This window comes from Panthera uncia, assembly GCF_023721935.1.
Source record: "Panthera uncia isolate 11264 chromosome B2 unlocalized genomic scaffold, Puncia_PCG_1.0 HiC_scaffold_24, whole genome shotgun sequence".
Classification (NCBI taxonomy): domain Eukaryota; kingdom Metazoa; phylum Chordata; class Mammalia; order Carnivora; family Felidae; genus Panthera; species Panthera uncia.
In genome coordinates, this window is record NW_026057580.1 from 105,036,252 (window position 1) to 105,051,682 (window position 15,431).

General features: G+C 42.6%; 1 protein-coding gene and 1 long non-coding RNA gene across 19 annotated transcripts in view; one reads left to right on the forward strand and one right to left on the reverse strand.

Moving 5' to 3' along the window:
• Positions 1 to 789: 789 nt before the first annotated feature.
• On the forward strand, positions 790 to 13,631 carry LOC125938056 (uncharacterized). Of its 3 annotated transcripts, none has more exons than XR_007462591.1 (3): positions 790 to 879; positions 984 to 1,096; positions 13,594 to 13,631. It is a non-coding gene; the product is annotated as an uncharacterized LOC125938056 (long non-coding RNA). The 3 variants fall into 3 exon arrangements; XR_007462592.1 differs by lacking the exon at positions 13,594 to 13,631 and adding an exon at positions 9,155 to 10,110; XR_007462593.1 differs by lacking the exon at positions 13,594 to 13,631 and adding an exon at positions 1,846 to 1,930.
• The window catches only part of SYNE1 (spectrin repeat containing nuclear envelope protein 1), a 477,690-nt gene continuing 464,205 nt past the window's right edge, over positions 1,947 to 15,431 (reverse strand). For 14 of the 16 annotated variants that reach the window (XM_049653080.1, XM_049653082.1, XM_049653085.1 and 11 more), the window contains 4 exons: positions 13,728 to 13,940; positions 12,614 to 12,706; positions 11,168 to 11,226; positions 1,947 to 3,406 (listed from right to left, as the gene is read on the reverse strand). In XM_049653080.1, coding sequence (XP_049509037.1) covers positions 3,166 to 3,406; positions 11,168 to 11,226; positions 12,614 to 12,706; positions 13,728 to 13,940 — 606 coding nt within the window. In that variant the 3' untranslated portion in view covers positions 1,947 to 3,165. The remainder of the gene's footprint in view (positions 3,407 to 11,167; positions 11,227 to 12,613; positions 12,707 to 13,727; positions 13,941 to 15,431) is intronic. The other 2 variants (XM_049653087.1, XM_049653086.1) reach the window with 1 other exon arrangement.

A 15,431-nucleotide genomic window follows, 5' to 3' on the forward strand; every position in this document is an offset into this window, starting at 1 on the left:
CTCAGACCTCAGCTTGCTGAATTTCTCACCCAAGCCTTTTGAAGGTATCTCTTCTCTCTTCTTACAAAAACAAGGGAAGCGGCTGCCACCCCATTTTCCAGGCAGCAACATTCCTGCTCCCCAGGGGCAGTTTTCCAGAAAAGCTTTCACTCTTCCCTGGGTTTCCTGTTAAGTCACTGCTTTTATTTTTCCAAACCTTCATTTCTCCATGTTAGCTCTGGACTTTCTCTTTCCTCACCATTTCTAACATTTTCGGTTTGCTTGTGCAAATCTCATGATCCAAATGTAATTAACTCTATATTCCTGGTCAGCTGATGGCCTCTCTTCCTCACTCACTATCCCCAGGATCACCCGCTACCTCCAGGCCACAGCAGGGCTCCTGACAGTCCTTACTCCAGGAATGAGGGCCCTTCAACCCCCTGTACATTCTTTTAAAAGTCTCATCTTGTCCCCGAAGCCTTTGCTGAACATGTTCTCTGTCTCTGTTAACAGGATAGCGGGGGGCACAGCTAAGGGTGCTCCTAATGCTGTCCGGCGTCCCCTTCCTCACAAGGTAGGTAGGAGTGAGGGCTCCAGGCAGAGGTACCCGACTGTGGCTGGCGTGGTCCTCACTAGACCAGTCATATCACCACCCGGGGGAAGCCATGACCTCGTGGCTTCTTCAATGCTTACATTCGCCGGAACTTTCCACTCTGTTCTGTTCCGATGCTGGATTGTCTGAGTCTTCTAAAGTTTAATAGGAACACGAGTCATGCAACCCTGTGTGTGTCACGGTGGTTTTTAGAAAGGCACAAAAAGAGGACACTCAAGATTTTTCTTAAAACCGAACTTTTTTCTCAGCCACATGGAACACTTGTCTTCAGTGATGGGAGATGCCTAGTGAGTCAGTGAATCATAATGGGGAGAAGGGACGGCTCTGCAGTCTCGTGATGCTGGGTTTTTTTCATCACTAATGCCTCCTTGTGTGGCGATTTCCCTAACAGGGGCAACGTGTGTGTCTGGAAGGGCTGGACTGCTCCTGAGGCCGGCCCACCACTTCTTGGATTTCGGAGCAGGAGTGGCAGGGAAGCGAGGGAGGACCGAGGCCCAATCTCAGGTGAGGCTGCCCGCAGCTCCGAACTCAGCCACTGCTCACCGCCTTTCCAGAAGCAGGAAGATGGGGGGCTTCAGCACAGGTTTCTCTTCCTTAAAAAAGAACAACGCAACTCCGATCTGATCCCTGAGTGGGGTTTCATGGGGAATGAGACAGCAATAACCTGACAGTAGAAAGCAGAACAGCCACGTGAGGAAAGGTCAGTAGAAGGAAGTCTTAAAGATAGTCCAACAGCGATCAGGAAAGTCTTCCTGACGGTGGCTTGTGAGGGGAGTCTTGGGAGAGAGGAGACATGGAGCATTGAGAAGAAAACTGTGGAGGTAAGACAGTACGAGGCGGTGCTTTTCAACAGTCAGTAGAGCTACACTCACCTCAGGCAAGCTCCCAGGTGGTACCCCCAGGGATAGGATGAGAAGGTCCGCAGTGATCCCAGGAATTGGGAAACCTAGTAAACCTCAGGAACCCGAGCTGAGATGGCATTCAGGCTACAGATATCATGGGAACCGCAGCAGGCGGTTTCAGGCAATTTGGAGTACCTCCGCTTTGTTGAAATTGTCCACAGTGAGCAGGATTTGTAAACGAAATACCTACAGGAGTTAGACCGGTGCAAGTGGTGACAGGAGTTGAGAGGGTAGAAGAGTGAATGTAGAAGCGGTCTCTTCCTGTTCTTCAGGGGACAGAAACCACATCACCCCGGCAATTATTGTCACGCAGGAATATGCACCTAATACATCGGAGCTTTCCATTTTCAGGAGGAGCCGGAGACCTGGGCTTTACATAAACCTTCCTCTTCCAATTATCAAAGGATGGATTAAAACACCATGGGCACCAAACAATTCCACGAGGGCCAAGGTTTGGCAAGATCAGAAGGGCAGAGTAAAATCTTACTGTATGTGGAATTGAATGATGAGTGAGAACCGTATTTCTTCTGGTAGACAACGAAAAGCAATAGGTTTTGGATACAGTAGGGACACGAACAAGAATGCTTTAGGAAAATCCACATGGCTATTGTGGATCCGTAGGATGGAGTGGAGACAGGGTCTCAGTCAGGAGATTAAATGGGATTTCTTCCAACTGGGCAAAGGGAATAGAGAAGAAAGGGGGCTGTGAAAGGTGTTGGGGAGTGAGAGGAGATACCACTAGCTATGGGAAAGGAGGGTGAAAGGAAGCATCCAGAATCCTTTATGTCTAAACGTGCACTACCTGTAATCATCCTCTTAACATATACTTATGTTTCAGTTTCACTCATTCTGCAAAAACGATCATTTAGGTTACATTCTGATAAGGGTCTGCTTAATAGGTAAATTTAGAGTCATTTGTTTAAGGGGAAGAAAAAAAGCACAGACAAAATATTTTATAGTATCTATAATAAATGCAAAGAAATCAATACAAACAAAACTCGGCTTTAGCAAACTGTACATACATAAATATCTTCTTTTTAACTATAACATTCAACTTTTTTTTCACATAAAGCCTTCCATGATCTTATTACATCCAGTTTTTCTTTATACCTTTAAAAAAGTGCCTTTTAGATTTACAGCTTGTGCTTCTAAAGCAAAGGTTAGAACATCATGCCCCAAAGGAAAACAAGGTAAAAAGAAAGGTGCCATATAAGCTCTTAAAAATTGTATGTTACAAGGTTCTAAAATCTCTGCAGCACTGATTGGTTGGTAGATTGTTCGATGCCAACATGGCATTCTGGAAGAGTCCTTTACCAAATGGATGGAGCAGCACCGTGGGAAAGGTGCCCGGACAGTCTACTGAAGTCCTTGGGTATGCATAGAATGGGCCAGTGGCCCAGAACTCATGCGTCCAGAGAACAATGGAGGTCCTTAATCTCTTTAGTGCTGAGGCTCAGAGTTTCAAAGAAAATTTCTTCCCAACCTGTCGTGTCTGCTCTCCTCCTGTCATTATTTACCATCCCCCTCCGAAGCCATGATTTGCACACAGAGGCTACAGAGGAGGGCTAACGCTGCCACACCCAGGGCATTCGCCAAGATGCAGGTCCTCTTTGGGTTAGCGTAGGATTGCTTTTGGCCAAATCCTCTACATGCGGCTGGCATCGCCCTGGTTCAGAGTGGAGGAGGGCCGTTTGTGTATCTGAGCATGGGGTGGAATGACCGGGCAAAGTTGTTGGAGAGGGCACAACTATAGTCTTCCTCTGACATTGGTACGAGGCAGGCGAGCCCGATGAGGAGCAACAGGAGAAGCTGGAGTGGAAGGGCCGCGCGGAGGACTCTGAGTAAGAAGGCCCGGCCGGACCGAGCTGGCCGAGGCTCAGAAAGGGAGGAATCGCAGCCACCTTTTATGGACCTGAGAGGAGAATCAACATAAACAACTCAAATATCTCAAACGCTGGATGGATGCTGCATTTTGCTTCCTCACCTTCCTGGAAGCTAGAGGACCATGCCAAACACAACCCAACCCGTCAATTAGCTGGCAGCCTTCTGCGGTAGGGGATCTCCCACCACCACATGAAGAGTGTTTTGGAAACTTCCCTGATGGAAAATAAACATTTAGTCAGTCAACTAAAGGCAGCTCATTGGCTTCAAATTCCACCCCTTAATTTGGTGAAACATTTCCCGTCAACAAAGATAACTGCCCTATACACATTCTACCAGCATAGATTAAGTAGATCCAGGATAATTCAAATGTGGATGTTTCATGTGGGACATTTTTGGTTTCACAGTATCAGTAGCACCATTAGGCAAAATTGGTTGCTGTCAGAATCATACAAAGTATCCCATCTAGCCATCCTGGATGTGCCGAAATCCATGCAGCAAGGATAAGAACATCCACGGCCATCTTGCAGAGACCCATCAAGTTTAAATAATCTAAGAGTATACCCTGGTTTCATCTTGCACTGAATCAGCATCTGGCCCTGACCCAAGTGGGTTCCAAAGCTGTAGGAACAAGGCGACAGCAGAGTCGGTCTACAGGACACTGATGTGGAACGACATGGATTCTAGGCCGATCCCGTCTATCACTGGCTCTGGGACTTCGGGAAATGGACACCATTTTCTGAGCAGAACAGATTGTCTTCTTGAAGGCTCCTTCTAGACTCAAAGTTCCAAGTTTGCCTATCTACTTCCATTTTTCCATCTCCCGTTATATAGTGCATTAGAGATTAGGTATGAATCAAGAAAGACGGCAAAATATTGAATATGGAAATAAGTCCTGGCTATAGGATGCACTGTTTTCTCTTTGTGATCATCTGTTGATGTCTTGTTTGGTTAGTAGTGGAAAAGTCATAGAAGGAAATGTTATTTACAAGAGGCATTTGTACATACACACATAACACACATGCATGCACGCACACACAAAACACTGCAGGAGCAGAAAGAATTTATGTACCAATGAGACACATTCCTCCATACCTAGTATGAGTTCCCTAATGGTTATAATATCACTAAGAGTAAGGACACTGAATGTGAGGCCACTGGAGAGATATGAAGGTGGAAAAACTATATTGGTTACTCTGTACATTTTTCTCGTAAGAAAACATTGTGTTTCTAGCTCTATCCCGTTAGCCATTAATGTCTGAAAACATCACATTCATATAAGTGGGGGATAAGGGGTATCCCAAAGAAAATGACTGTTAAGATAAAAAGCAGACATAATCCCCCTAAAAAAAGGAACAGAGGAAGTACTCAGAGCTTTCTTATGACACCATCAAAGACAGATGTGAGACGAACAGCTTAGTCCTGCAGAAGCCCCAAGCAGCCACATACCATACTGTGTTTCTGGTACAGTTCTTGCAGTGTAATGAAAAAACAAATCATTGGCCCAAACTGGGACTGTATTCTTTTCCAAAGTCGAAAACTAATGGCTGTGTGACCTTGAACAACTCATTTCACCTCTACGTGCCAACTTCTTCAAACCCTTCAAATTAGGTTAGATGGCCTTCCAACTTGGAAGTTCCATATTTTATACATTTTACGTCTTCTAATAATTGGTCAGTATAAATAATCTACCAACTGAGAGACCGTAAGAGTTTAACCACCATCTAGTGGTCAAACTGATTAACTGCCCTCATGCTAAGACCAATGAGTTATTCCTAATGAACTGAATAGGAAAGGTTGTACATTTTGTGAAAATATAGTAGAGCATAAATGAAGTATGCCACATAGCTATTAATGGAAGGAAAAAATAGAAACTTCTCAAGCTACATAATTATAAAATATTCATGGTGAAATAAAGCCTTAGAGAATATCTAATCCACCTTCTAACTTTGTAGATAAGTGGCTAAGGAGAGTTAACATTTACTCTTCTAATCGCTGGGCAACACACTAAGCATTTATCCTATTCTCTCACTTAATCCCCATTATAGTCCTCCTCCGTGTGCTTGTTATCTACATTTTATAGATGATGGAAAGGAGACTCAGAGAGAGGAAGTAACTGGCTCAAGGTTATACAGCTAGCAAGTGGCAGAACTGAGATTTCCACCCTGAGATTTTTAACTCCCCAAACTTGGCCTCTATGGATAGGGTAAATCACTGGCCACAAATCACACAATTAAATGAAGAGCTCTAGCAGGAAGGCAGGGTTCTCACGTCCCTGCTCAGCAACCACATTCTCTGCAACATTCTGTTGTTTGGTGACACGAATGAAAGTTGTCCAGGTCACATTTATGTCACAGGTATCTCACGTGTAGAAGCAAAGGAGACGATACTTGTATCTTACAATATTTGGAAGTGAGTGATTTCCTCGTGTCTAAAACAAATGCCTCAGGGGTGCCTGGGGGGCTCAGTCAGTTAAGCGGCCGACTTTGGCTCAGGTCATGATCTCGCGGCCCGTGAGTTCGAGCCCCGCGTCGGGCTCTGTGCTGACAGCTCAGAGCCTGGAGCCTGTTTCAGATTCTGTGTCTCCCTCTCTCTCTGACCCTCCCCTGTTCATGCTCTGTCTCTCCCTGTCTCAAAAATAAATAAAATGTTAAAAAAAATGCCTCTAATCATCAAGCCCCACAGGTCAAGTCAGTCTATGGACACGAGGGCATTTTGTTTGAGGCAATTGTGCAACCTTGGGCAAGTAATTTAGTCTCTCTGGTCTTCATGTTTCTCATTTGCAAAGACAAGGGTGCATTAATATCTTAAAATCATTTTGGCTGTGACAGTATATGAATTCAATGGTTTGCCTTAAAGTGTCGTGAGAAGAATGAGACAGCTACCTACGAACTCTGGATTGAATTTTCCTTCAATATATCTTTCCCTTGACCTGAAAATATGCCCTGACAAACAACACTTGCCACCTGTCACTGGATGAGTTACAACAGGAGGACAGAAGACAGCTCCACATTTCCTCATTATTCAACATTTAAATAAAGTGAGGAGATTTCCAACCGAGCCTTTTTCTTTAGAAGACATTTAAGAACATCAGTTATGGACACATTTATGCGTGTAATTGATAATGCAATTTTGCTGACAGAGGTGAATAGCCTCTGTTTGTCAATTATTATCTTCTTTTAGCAATGAAGCCAAAGATCAAGATCAAAACAAGGGCTGCCCAATGACAAGTCCACTCCTGAGAAAAACTAGAAAGGTCATCATCTTTGGAATATGGGCTCTGTTGAAGGACATGGCACATTTAACAGCATCAGAGCATTCTTTATTAAAATGTAATTAGTGTGTGCCTTCTAATGTTGAAAATGCTAACCTAGGGAGACGTAATGGGCCGAGATAGGGACAAAGAGAACACACAGTGATTAGTAAGCTTCTGTGAAGCTGACTGCTCTTGGAAATGTCCACGTTATCTACTGAGAAAAACTGCCACCCACTGGGGGCAACTACCAGGGTGTCAACATGCCCAATGTTGCCTCTTCTTAGGACGAGCCTGAGCTACAGCTTCTGATACCAACAGGATAATGGTACCAGGGGGCACTTTTAATATTTATCTATTGACCTAAGACCACCTGCATCAAAAGTCTTGGGAAATTTGACAAGGGAAAGAACAAAGACAACTCACTGATCACTCATCGTTCTCCAATGGCCTTACTACACCAATGGATGCCAGCTGAAACTGTGTTCATAGAGGAGGAAAAAATGAAATGTGTAAACTTATCCAAGGAACTTAATCGATGGAGGTGTTTCTGTCCAGCCAAAGTATGCTTATTCTCTGCAAGTAAATATTTATTTTATAAGTTTTCTCACTCATTCAAATTTTGGGGTAAAGACTTGTCCAGGAGTTGCTTTCATCTCTTTCCCAAAATGCGTATAGTTGTGCGAGGAAGCTGTATAGAACCACACACCGCACAAAAGAAAAGTATGAGCAAGGCACGTAAGAGTCCTGACAGCGTGTACAAAGGATGACTCATCTCAAAGAGTTTACACGATCAAGGAGAACAAAATGAATTACTTGTGGGCATAAATTATTGAAAGGCAAGCGAAAAGAAACTCTCAATTCATTTTGTTACTTGTTAGTTAACACTGCCAGTATAGTAGTAGGAATTTATTTTGAGGAGATACCCAGGTTGTGTCTGATCTTGCTGCCTGCTCTTGTGTGAATAGTCTTTGTTCCCTGCATATGTGGCACAGAAGACAAATTTCCAGAATCAATTTAGGATTTCCGTCTTCTCAAAAAAAAAAAAAAAAATAGTAATATTTTTTATTGTTCTAACTGGCTCGTCTGAAGCAGTTTAAGGCAGGCTGTGGTAGTCCAAGCCTGGGAACTGGCTGTGTAAAGAATCCCACCCACCAACAGCCCTTTGGCAGAGTGAAGTGATTCATGAGCTAGGATCCAGAGTCAGGGAGATCTGGTTCAAATCTTAAATCTCCATGCCTCTAACCCTCAGTGTCCTTGTCTGTACAATTGGGAATATAGCCATGCCCTGGGGGTATGGTAAGGGTTAAATGAGGTAATGCATATTCAGTGCTTCGCATAGTGCTCAGGACACTTTAAGTGCTAAATAAATGCCACAATTTATCATTATTATCTTATCATCCTATTGAAGCAAAGGTGTGCTAACTCCTACTATTGGGAATCAGCTGTACTCTGCCTTTTCTCCCAGGAAAATAGTCCTGATTCATTAGTAGTGCCTTCAAAGATGTGACGCATTTGCCAAAGAGGCTGACTTGTTCCTGGGAAACACTGGGAATGCATACCTCAAACTATTAGAAAAGAAAAACATATTGGAGCCTTGTCCCATAACTGGCCTCAGCTTTGGTGCCAGCCTGTCCTAGAAGGGAGGCTCTTTGAAGGCTATGAGTAAGCGGGTCCCCAGGGAGCAGCCTGACAGAAAAGACTTGAAGAAAAATTCCATAAGAAACTGACTCATGGAATGACTTCTCATTCCATCTGGGTCCTCTGTACAGAAGGTGCTAGAGACCAAAGGTGTCCAAGGAAGTTTTGCATGTTAGAATTTTTGGTTAGGTTTTGGAATGAGGTCATCACTTCCCTGTATCCAGACTACACAGCAATTATTCCTTTGTCTTTCTGGAATTTGGAGTTAAATCTTTCTATTTGTCAACTTCAAATAATCCACAGTAGAGTTTTGAAGACTTACTGGTGATCGAGTTAGACAATTTTAAGTCAAAAGTAGGAAAAAAGTCCGGCTGGACCGTCGTAAGCATTACTTCTTAAATCTCTCTAATCTAAAAAAATTATGAATAGGTACTGTGAATATACGCATGATATTTTTCAACTGTTTATAATTTTTAAGGAGTCTTAAGGAGCTCCTTGGAATTGATTTAGGGAATCTGTAGATTCTGAGACACTGCAGGTCTTTTAATGGCAGGAGCCATACGATATTACTTTTATAAGCCCAGGGTCTAAACATAGTAGGTGGACAGTAAATAATGGCATCAATCTATATGTGGGCTTAGAATATTATGTAAGAGGACATAGAACAGTGGCCATAAAATCAAACTGAAACCATATAGAGCAGATAAGCGACTGCGTTCACATCAGCCCTTAAACAACAAAAATAATATAAGAACCCCTTCCTTCAAACTGATACCCACTTTCTTCCACCTCCACCTCTTTCGTCTCTTAGGAAGAGCACGTGTCTAAAATTTTCTATTGTAGATTTCTGGGGTCAACGTTCTAAACTTTGTGCTTCTGCCATAGCCTTTCAAATTTGCTGGACCAGTGCAAGATCAAACACAAGGTACACTCAAGTGTCAATGTAAAGGAACACCGTGACAACCTGGATTATGAGTGAAGTTAATTCTTTCCTGGCAGACTCTGCATTCCATTGTCGGGGTTGGATGCACCCAAGCAGAAGTGCCAAAAAGTCAAGAAGTCCAAGAATGTTCAACCACAGCCTGTCTGCCAAGGTGTTTGATGACGTCTGCCATTCGGGTGTAGATCACTTGTATTCCAGACCCTCTAAGTAGCAAAGTAAATACTGTGCCGTGTGCTCAGAAAGATGTTAATAAACAGCGCTGGACAGAGCAGAGCTGAAAGGCGCCTTGTGGATATCACAGCGAGAATGTGGCTGTCCCAGCTGCAAAGCCCTGTTAGGAGACGTGTTGAAACACTTGCTGCCCTAAGAAACGATGCCTTTGACATTTTCAGAAGACCTGTGCGACTGTCTGAAAGAATTGGGGGAGCAGACTGATGAGGTATCGGGAAACCAAAAGGCGGTTGCTATTGGTGTCGCAGAATAATATAAGAGCTTTCCCCTTCTCATCACCATCATGTACGTCAGCCAAAGAATTCATCTCTGGTATCCTAGAAGGACTGCTATGGGGACAGTCCCCATCTCTGTTCATGGCACCTCAGCATTTTGTGGAGAAGAGATGGACAAAACAATGATCTGGCTATAGTATATGATAGGCTTTTCTTGTAGGGGACTAAGACAACATCAGGGCACTGGTAGAAGTCCATCATTAGCTTCAAAAACCCTTGTGAGTTTTTCTCCATTCATATTTCATTATTGGTATTTCATTATGGACAAACCCCGCCCCCCCTCCCCCAAAACTGTCTCCAAACCAAACCGAAGGGAATGAAAAAAAGAAAAAGTACAGTCAAGGGAGACTTAAAACCAGAAAGCACATCAAAGTACGTTCTGCATTGCTTCGGCTGAGTAGGAATGACCGAATAAAATATCCAGTCTCTTCAGCACACAGCTGGAAAACTAAAACTATTACTCAGGGGTTGTTTACAGTTCTACACTTCCTTACCCCTCACCCTCCTTTCAAGAATTTTGATTCCAGCTCGGTGGTGAGAAGTTTCCAGAGGGGCAAACTACTTTAGCAGTGAAGTGCTTGGGACTGGAATGAAAAATCAGCTCCAAAGACAGTGTTTTCATTTTTTAAAAAGTTGTCTCAGGGAATATGAACTGATTAGTGAAAGGGCAGGAGAGCACAGACATCACACCAACAACGAAGAAGGCAAAGCACCGCTAAGTGCGGAAACAACGGACTGTTGGAAGCCAGATGTAAAGCGCGGAGTGGCAGCTGTGAGTAGGCTCTCTGGACGTTCCCGGACAGGGGCACTGACTGCCCTTGTTTCCAGCGTGAAAGAGCTTGCCAAGTGTCAGGAAGGTGAGTGACTGAGTGTGCTGGCAGAAGAGACGTTTTAGGATAAGCAGAAGAGAGAAGGTGCTTATAAGTTTTAAATAATACCAAGTTAGGACTTGCCATTTTGAGAATTCAAAACCCACAATCTGGATAAAACATGAAAATAAAATAAAAAGCTGGGGATGTTAGTATATTTTATTCAGATCTGTGGGTTCTGTGAATGGTAAATAATTCATTGATCTATTACCTGTCTTATTGTAAAATCTAGAAATAAAGAGGATGATGAAAGTCTGCCATGAATTGAACGGTGGCTGTGCCATCCATTGCATGGAATCCTTAAGCGCACGCAGAATACAATTTGATGAAAAGTACCAGATGGCCTACGTATAGTTAGATAAAATTTTGGCAGGATCCAAATGCTTTGTGCTCTGAGCTTTACTTATACTTTGCACTTAGAAAAGTCTTTCCCAATTTAGTAGAGAAAGGGTGTGGGACGAAACAAGTAATTTCTCAACTACCCTGAGGAAGACCAGATAGAGGCCTACCTAAATCATGGACAATTTTCATCATCCTCTTGGAGTTCTAGAACAGTGTGGAAACCAGGAGAATAAGGTACCTGCTATGTGGACTGTTGACAGAGGGTCCAGGCTGTGAGAGACTACATTTGCCTCGTGGCTGTTTGCAATGAACAGGGGTAAAGAAAGAAGAATGTTCAGTCCAGGCAAATAAAGACAAGCTACTGAAAAAAAAATTAAACTAAAAGTGCAGCAAAAGAAAAACAAATCAAATGAAATGATCAGTACCCATGAAGTCAGGAAACTGGCTTTTCTTCTGTTGAAGAAGTGAAACAGATTCACATCTCTATCATTAGTCACTGAATAAACATGAATTGTGGCTCAGGAGTCCCCACCACAGTGGGTATATCTTCCCCCACTTCGCATGGTAGAAACACAAACGACTCTACACAAGCCAAGGATCTCTCTGTATTTACTTACAATAAATATAAAGTTCCATATGCCATGCCACGCCATATTTTGTCATCTTCTAGAACACTGAATTCGTATTAAAATCCTTGGCAGCTAAAAAATAACAATGGCGATAGGAGACTGTTCTTTGTAGAGGGAAGAAGACCTGATCGGTTAAGTAAGGGCTAAAATTTGACTCGAAAAGCCAGTATTCCTTCACATTCTTAAACTAGGATCTATAGGAAACTAGCGAATGTAGTAAAAAACAATCCTAAATAAGATAATAACATTTATCAGCATAGAACTTAAGTGTTTGTAACAAAAAAAAGTACAAATGAAATCAACATTTCTAAAAACTAAGGAAAATGGGATGGAATAAAAATGACTGTAATCATAAAGCCAGACAGAAATCAATAAATAAATAACAAAACAGAACAAGCTTCTAATTACACAGAGAAATCAAAGTATAGAGGGGAGCAGGGGCCAGATTCGTCTTTTTGTCCTCACAGAATGCCAGTGAGGCAGCCCCTGAAAGGCTTTGTGGGTGAGTCTTCTTGAGCTGTTGCCTCTTGGGGGGCAGCACAGTCAACAAACACCTGGAGAACCACCTTCAGGAGTCTCTTTGCTTGCGAGTCAACAGAACCTCCGCTTGTCTCATAAATTCAATGGTCTCATGAGACACTCACAGTTTTGTCTGCTTCTGGCTGAGGCGCCCCTTTACACGGAACCTACTTTTTTAGGTGGACTATGGTGGTGGTAGTTTGAAGGGAGGAGCCACCAAAGGAACAAGGGAACACCATTGTAGCGATGGCCCTCGGAGCAAGAGAAGTAATTTGTCTCCCTGTACCAACCACACGTTGAGCCCTACTTTTTTTTGAAAACCAGAACTGCTCTTTTCCATTCCCGAGTGCGTGTGGGGAGGGCCCGCGGCCTGGCTGAGGAAACAACTCTTCTCTGTGTTACTGTGATAACCCTCTTCCGTATGGGGACTCCTGCTTTCCCGGGGGGAGCCTGTGGTCCCTGCGGTAGGTACAGACACTCTCACTCCCCGGTGTTCCCTCCCACGGGCCAAGTGAAAACGACTAGTGGAAAGTTACCGTTCTTTGTCTGTTCGGGGTGCTTCTTCCTGACGTAGGACTCACAGATCCCGAGGTGTCCAGTTCATCCGCAGAAGACCAGGAAGACAAATCCTACATAGGAAACAGTTTCTTTTAATGGCTCTGTGTTCCAAAGCTGTGATGGCCTGGTGATACACGATGCATTTCCCAGCCCGTCCCCACCCACCCTCCACAAAAACCAAACCACTCCTTGGGGAAAACAGAATCAGACAACTACAAGAACAGAACCTAATCTTCTAGGGGATTAGGCTTTCCTGGTTGTAAAGTTGGTCCGGCTGGAAAATATTGGTATAGTTTTGCTACTACTATGTTGCTTGTAGCTTTACTGTTTCTCAGCGGCGTGGATGTGGACGAGTGGAAGTGAAGGAGGGGAAGGAATCTTGTCTTTCAGCTATGGGCCTCTCAGGCCAGAGAGAAAGCAATTCATTTGAGTTAGAAGCAAAAGATACTCATCCGGGAGCCCGCTTTTGTAGTATTTCTAGCACTCCTCTGTTATTCAGAGTAGCATGTACTTTTGCATGCTTAGAGAAGGGCAGGGTGTCTGTGTGTTCGTAACAGGATCTCACAGTTGAATGTCTGAAGTCTTACCCAGCCTCTCTGGATCTACATATGAATTTCTCAAAACCCATAATACTACCACGAGGTAGTAGATTTAAGAAAAAAATATATATAAAAGGTAAATGAGCAGAGGACATTTTCCATGAGTTAACTGCTGTCAGGAGAATTCATGCCTTCTACGGTTCAAACACAAAACTCGCATGCGATGACTGGTTACGATCTGCCACAGCTGTGTTACTGAAAACATGTGCATTCTTAAACCAACAAGGTGAAATACAATGCCACAATAGTGATGGTGAAGGGTTAGCAGTAACAATCACAAGAGGTCTTTTTGATGTAACAGAATCAAAAGCAGTGTCCTATCACAAAAGTTTGAGTCGCTTTCTTTCATTTTGACACAGGACTCGTAAGAGCAGTGATTGAGAGTGGGCACTCTATTCCGACAAGTACCACATTCAAAGTCCTTCTAAAAATGGATAAAGATGATGCTTCTTTGGTAAGAAACGCTACACGATGATGCCTGCTTAGAGCTTACCTGCTGACTGCTTGACATGTCTAATAACTTCTCCAGCTCCTTGATGTGTCGGCTGACCTCCTTCAAGAGAAGTTTGAGCCGATTTCCAATCACATGGACTTTTTCTTTGGCTTCTAAACAGTCTGTGCCTTCAGCATTCACCAGTAGTTGGCAAGACATGTCTTGCAGTGAGGCCACTTTGAGTTGGGATTCCAATAGCTCATGCCTTATTTGCTATGCATACGATAAGAAATATTTTACGAAGAATTTCTGGTAAGTGGGGGAAATTCCCAAAGGGCGGGATGATATCAGTTTAACCTAGTGGACAATTATACCTGAGTATCTGAATGCTGTGCTTACACGAGGAAGAATGAAGCAGCCCATGGATTTGGGAATAAGGGGTCTAGGTTCTAACCCTGCCTCTGCCAAAAACAGTCTATAAGGCCCCTGAACCTTTCCAATCTCAAGTGTTCCCATTTGGTAAAATGATAATACCATTTCCTGCCTGGTCCACAGTAAGTATATTGGAAGGTTCAACTTGGTGAATAAATGTGAAAATGCCTATAATAGAAAGTATCATGCAAATGAGACATAAGATATTCTTTTAAACAGTGAAATATTAACATATAAATATAGCAAATATTAAAAAAATTTTTTTTCAGTTTATTTATTTTGAGAGAGAGAGAAAGAGAGCAGGGGAGGGCCAGAGAGAAGAGAGAGAGAGAGTCCCAAGCAGAGACAGAGAGCCCAATGCGGGGCTTGAATTCATTAACTGTGAGATCATGACCTGAGCCAAAACCAAGAGCCGGACGCTTAACCAACCCAGCCACCCAGGTGCCCCACAAATATTTTTAGTAATGTAATATTTTATACACATGTCTAAGTATACTCTGGATTTGTTCAGGGTTTTTTTTTTAAAGGAAATATGAGTAATTCATCATTTACAACTAATGTCTCAGGTCAAAAGTCAGTAAAAATGCCACTGCATAGCTATTTCCTCTTGGTTTCTAAGACATTTGCGGTACTAAATTGAAAGCTACCAATTCTGTTGGTTAGGTTAGTGAGTACTAAACGTTCAGAAATAACATTTTAAAAATACAGAAAGCTACGAAATGCAAATCATTTTCTCCTAATGGAACTTAAATATACTTCTTTGTCTTCTATAAAGTCCCTTAAGTACACTTGCATTATATTGTCCAAAGTCCTTTGTATAAGAATCTACATAGAGATTCTGCAAATTTCCTTTTGAATTCAGTGCTAGAATAAGTTCCTTTCTCCTTGAGAACTGGTATGGTTTCTTTTTGTCAGGTAATGAAAATAACTTTGAATATTTCCCTTGTCTTAGTTTTCACAAAACTTGGTGACAAGGATACTGTTAAATCTGGTACCCTTAATTTCCTCTAAGAAGTCTTAAGCATCTTTTTCTATTTTAATAGTTTCAATGTCCATAAAAATAAAATTTAAGCCACCCAATATACTTTTACTTTATACGTGGATGTAACAAATACAGTTTAAATTAAAAATAAGTATAACTTGCCAAAGATCTCTTTTAATAAAAACAATCTACTAAGATGAAGAACTTCTAAGATCTCTGCAATTGAGCAATGACTTTATTTTTTTATTTATTTTTTCTTTTTTCCAGTATATGAAATTTATTGTCAAATTGGTTTCCATACAACACCCAGTGCTCATCCCAAAAGGTGCCCTCCTCAATACCCATCACCC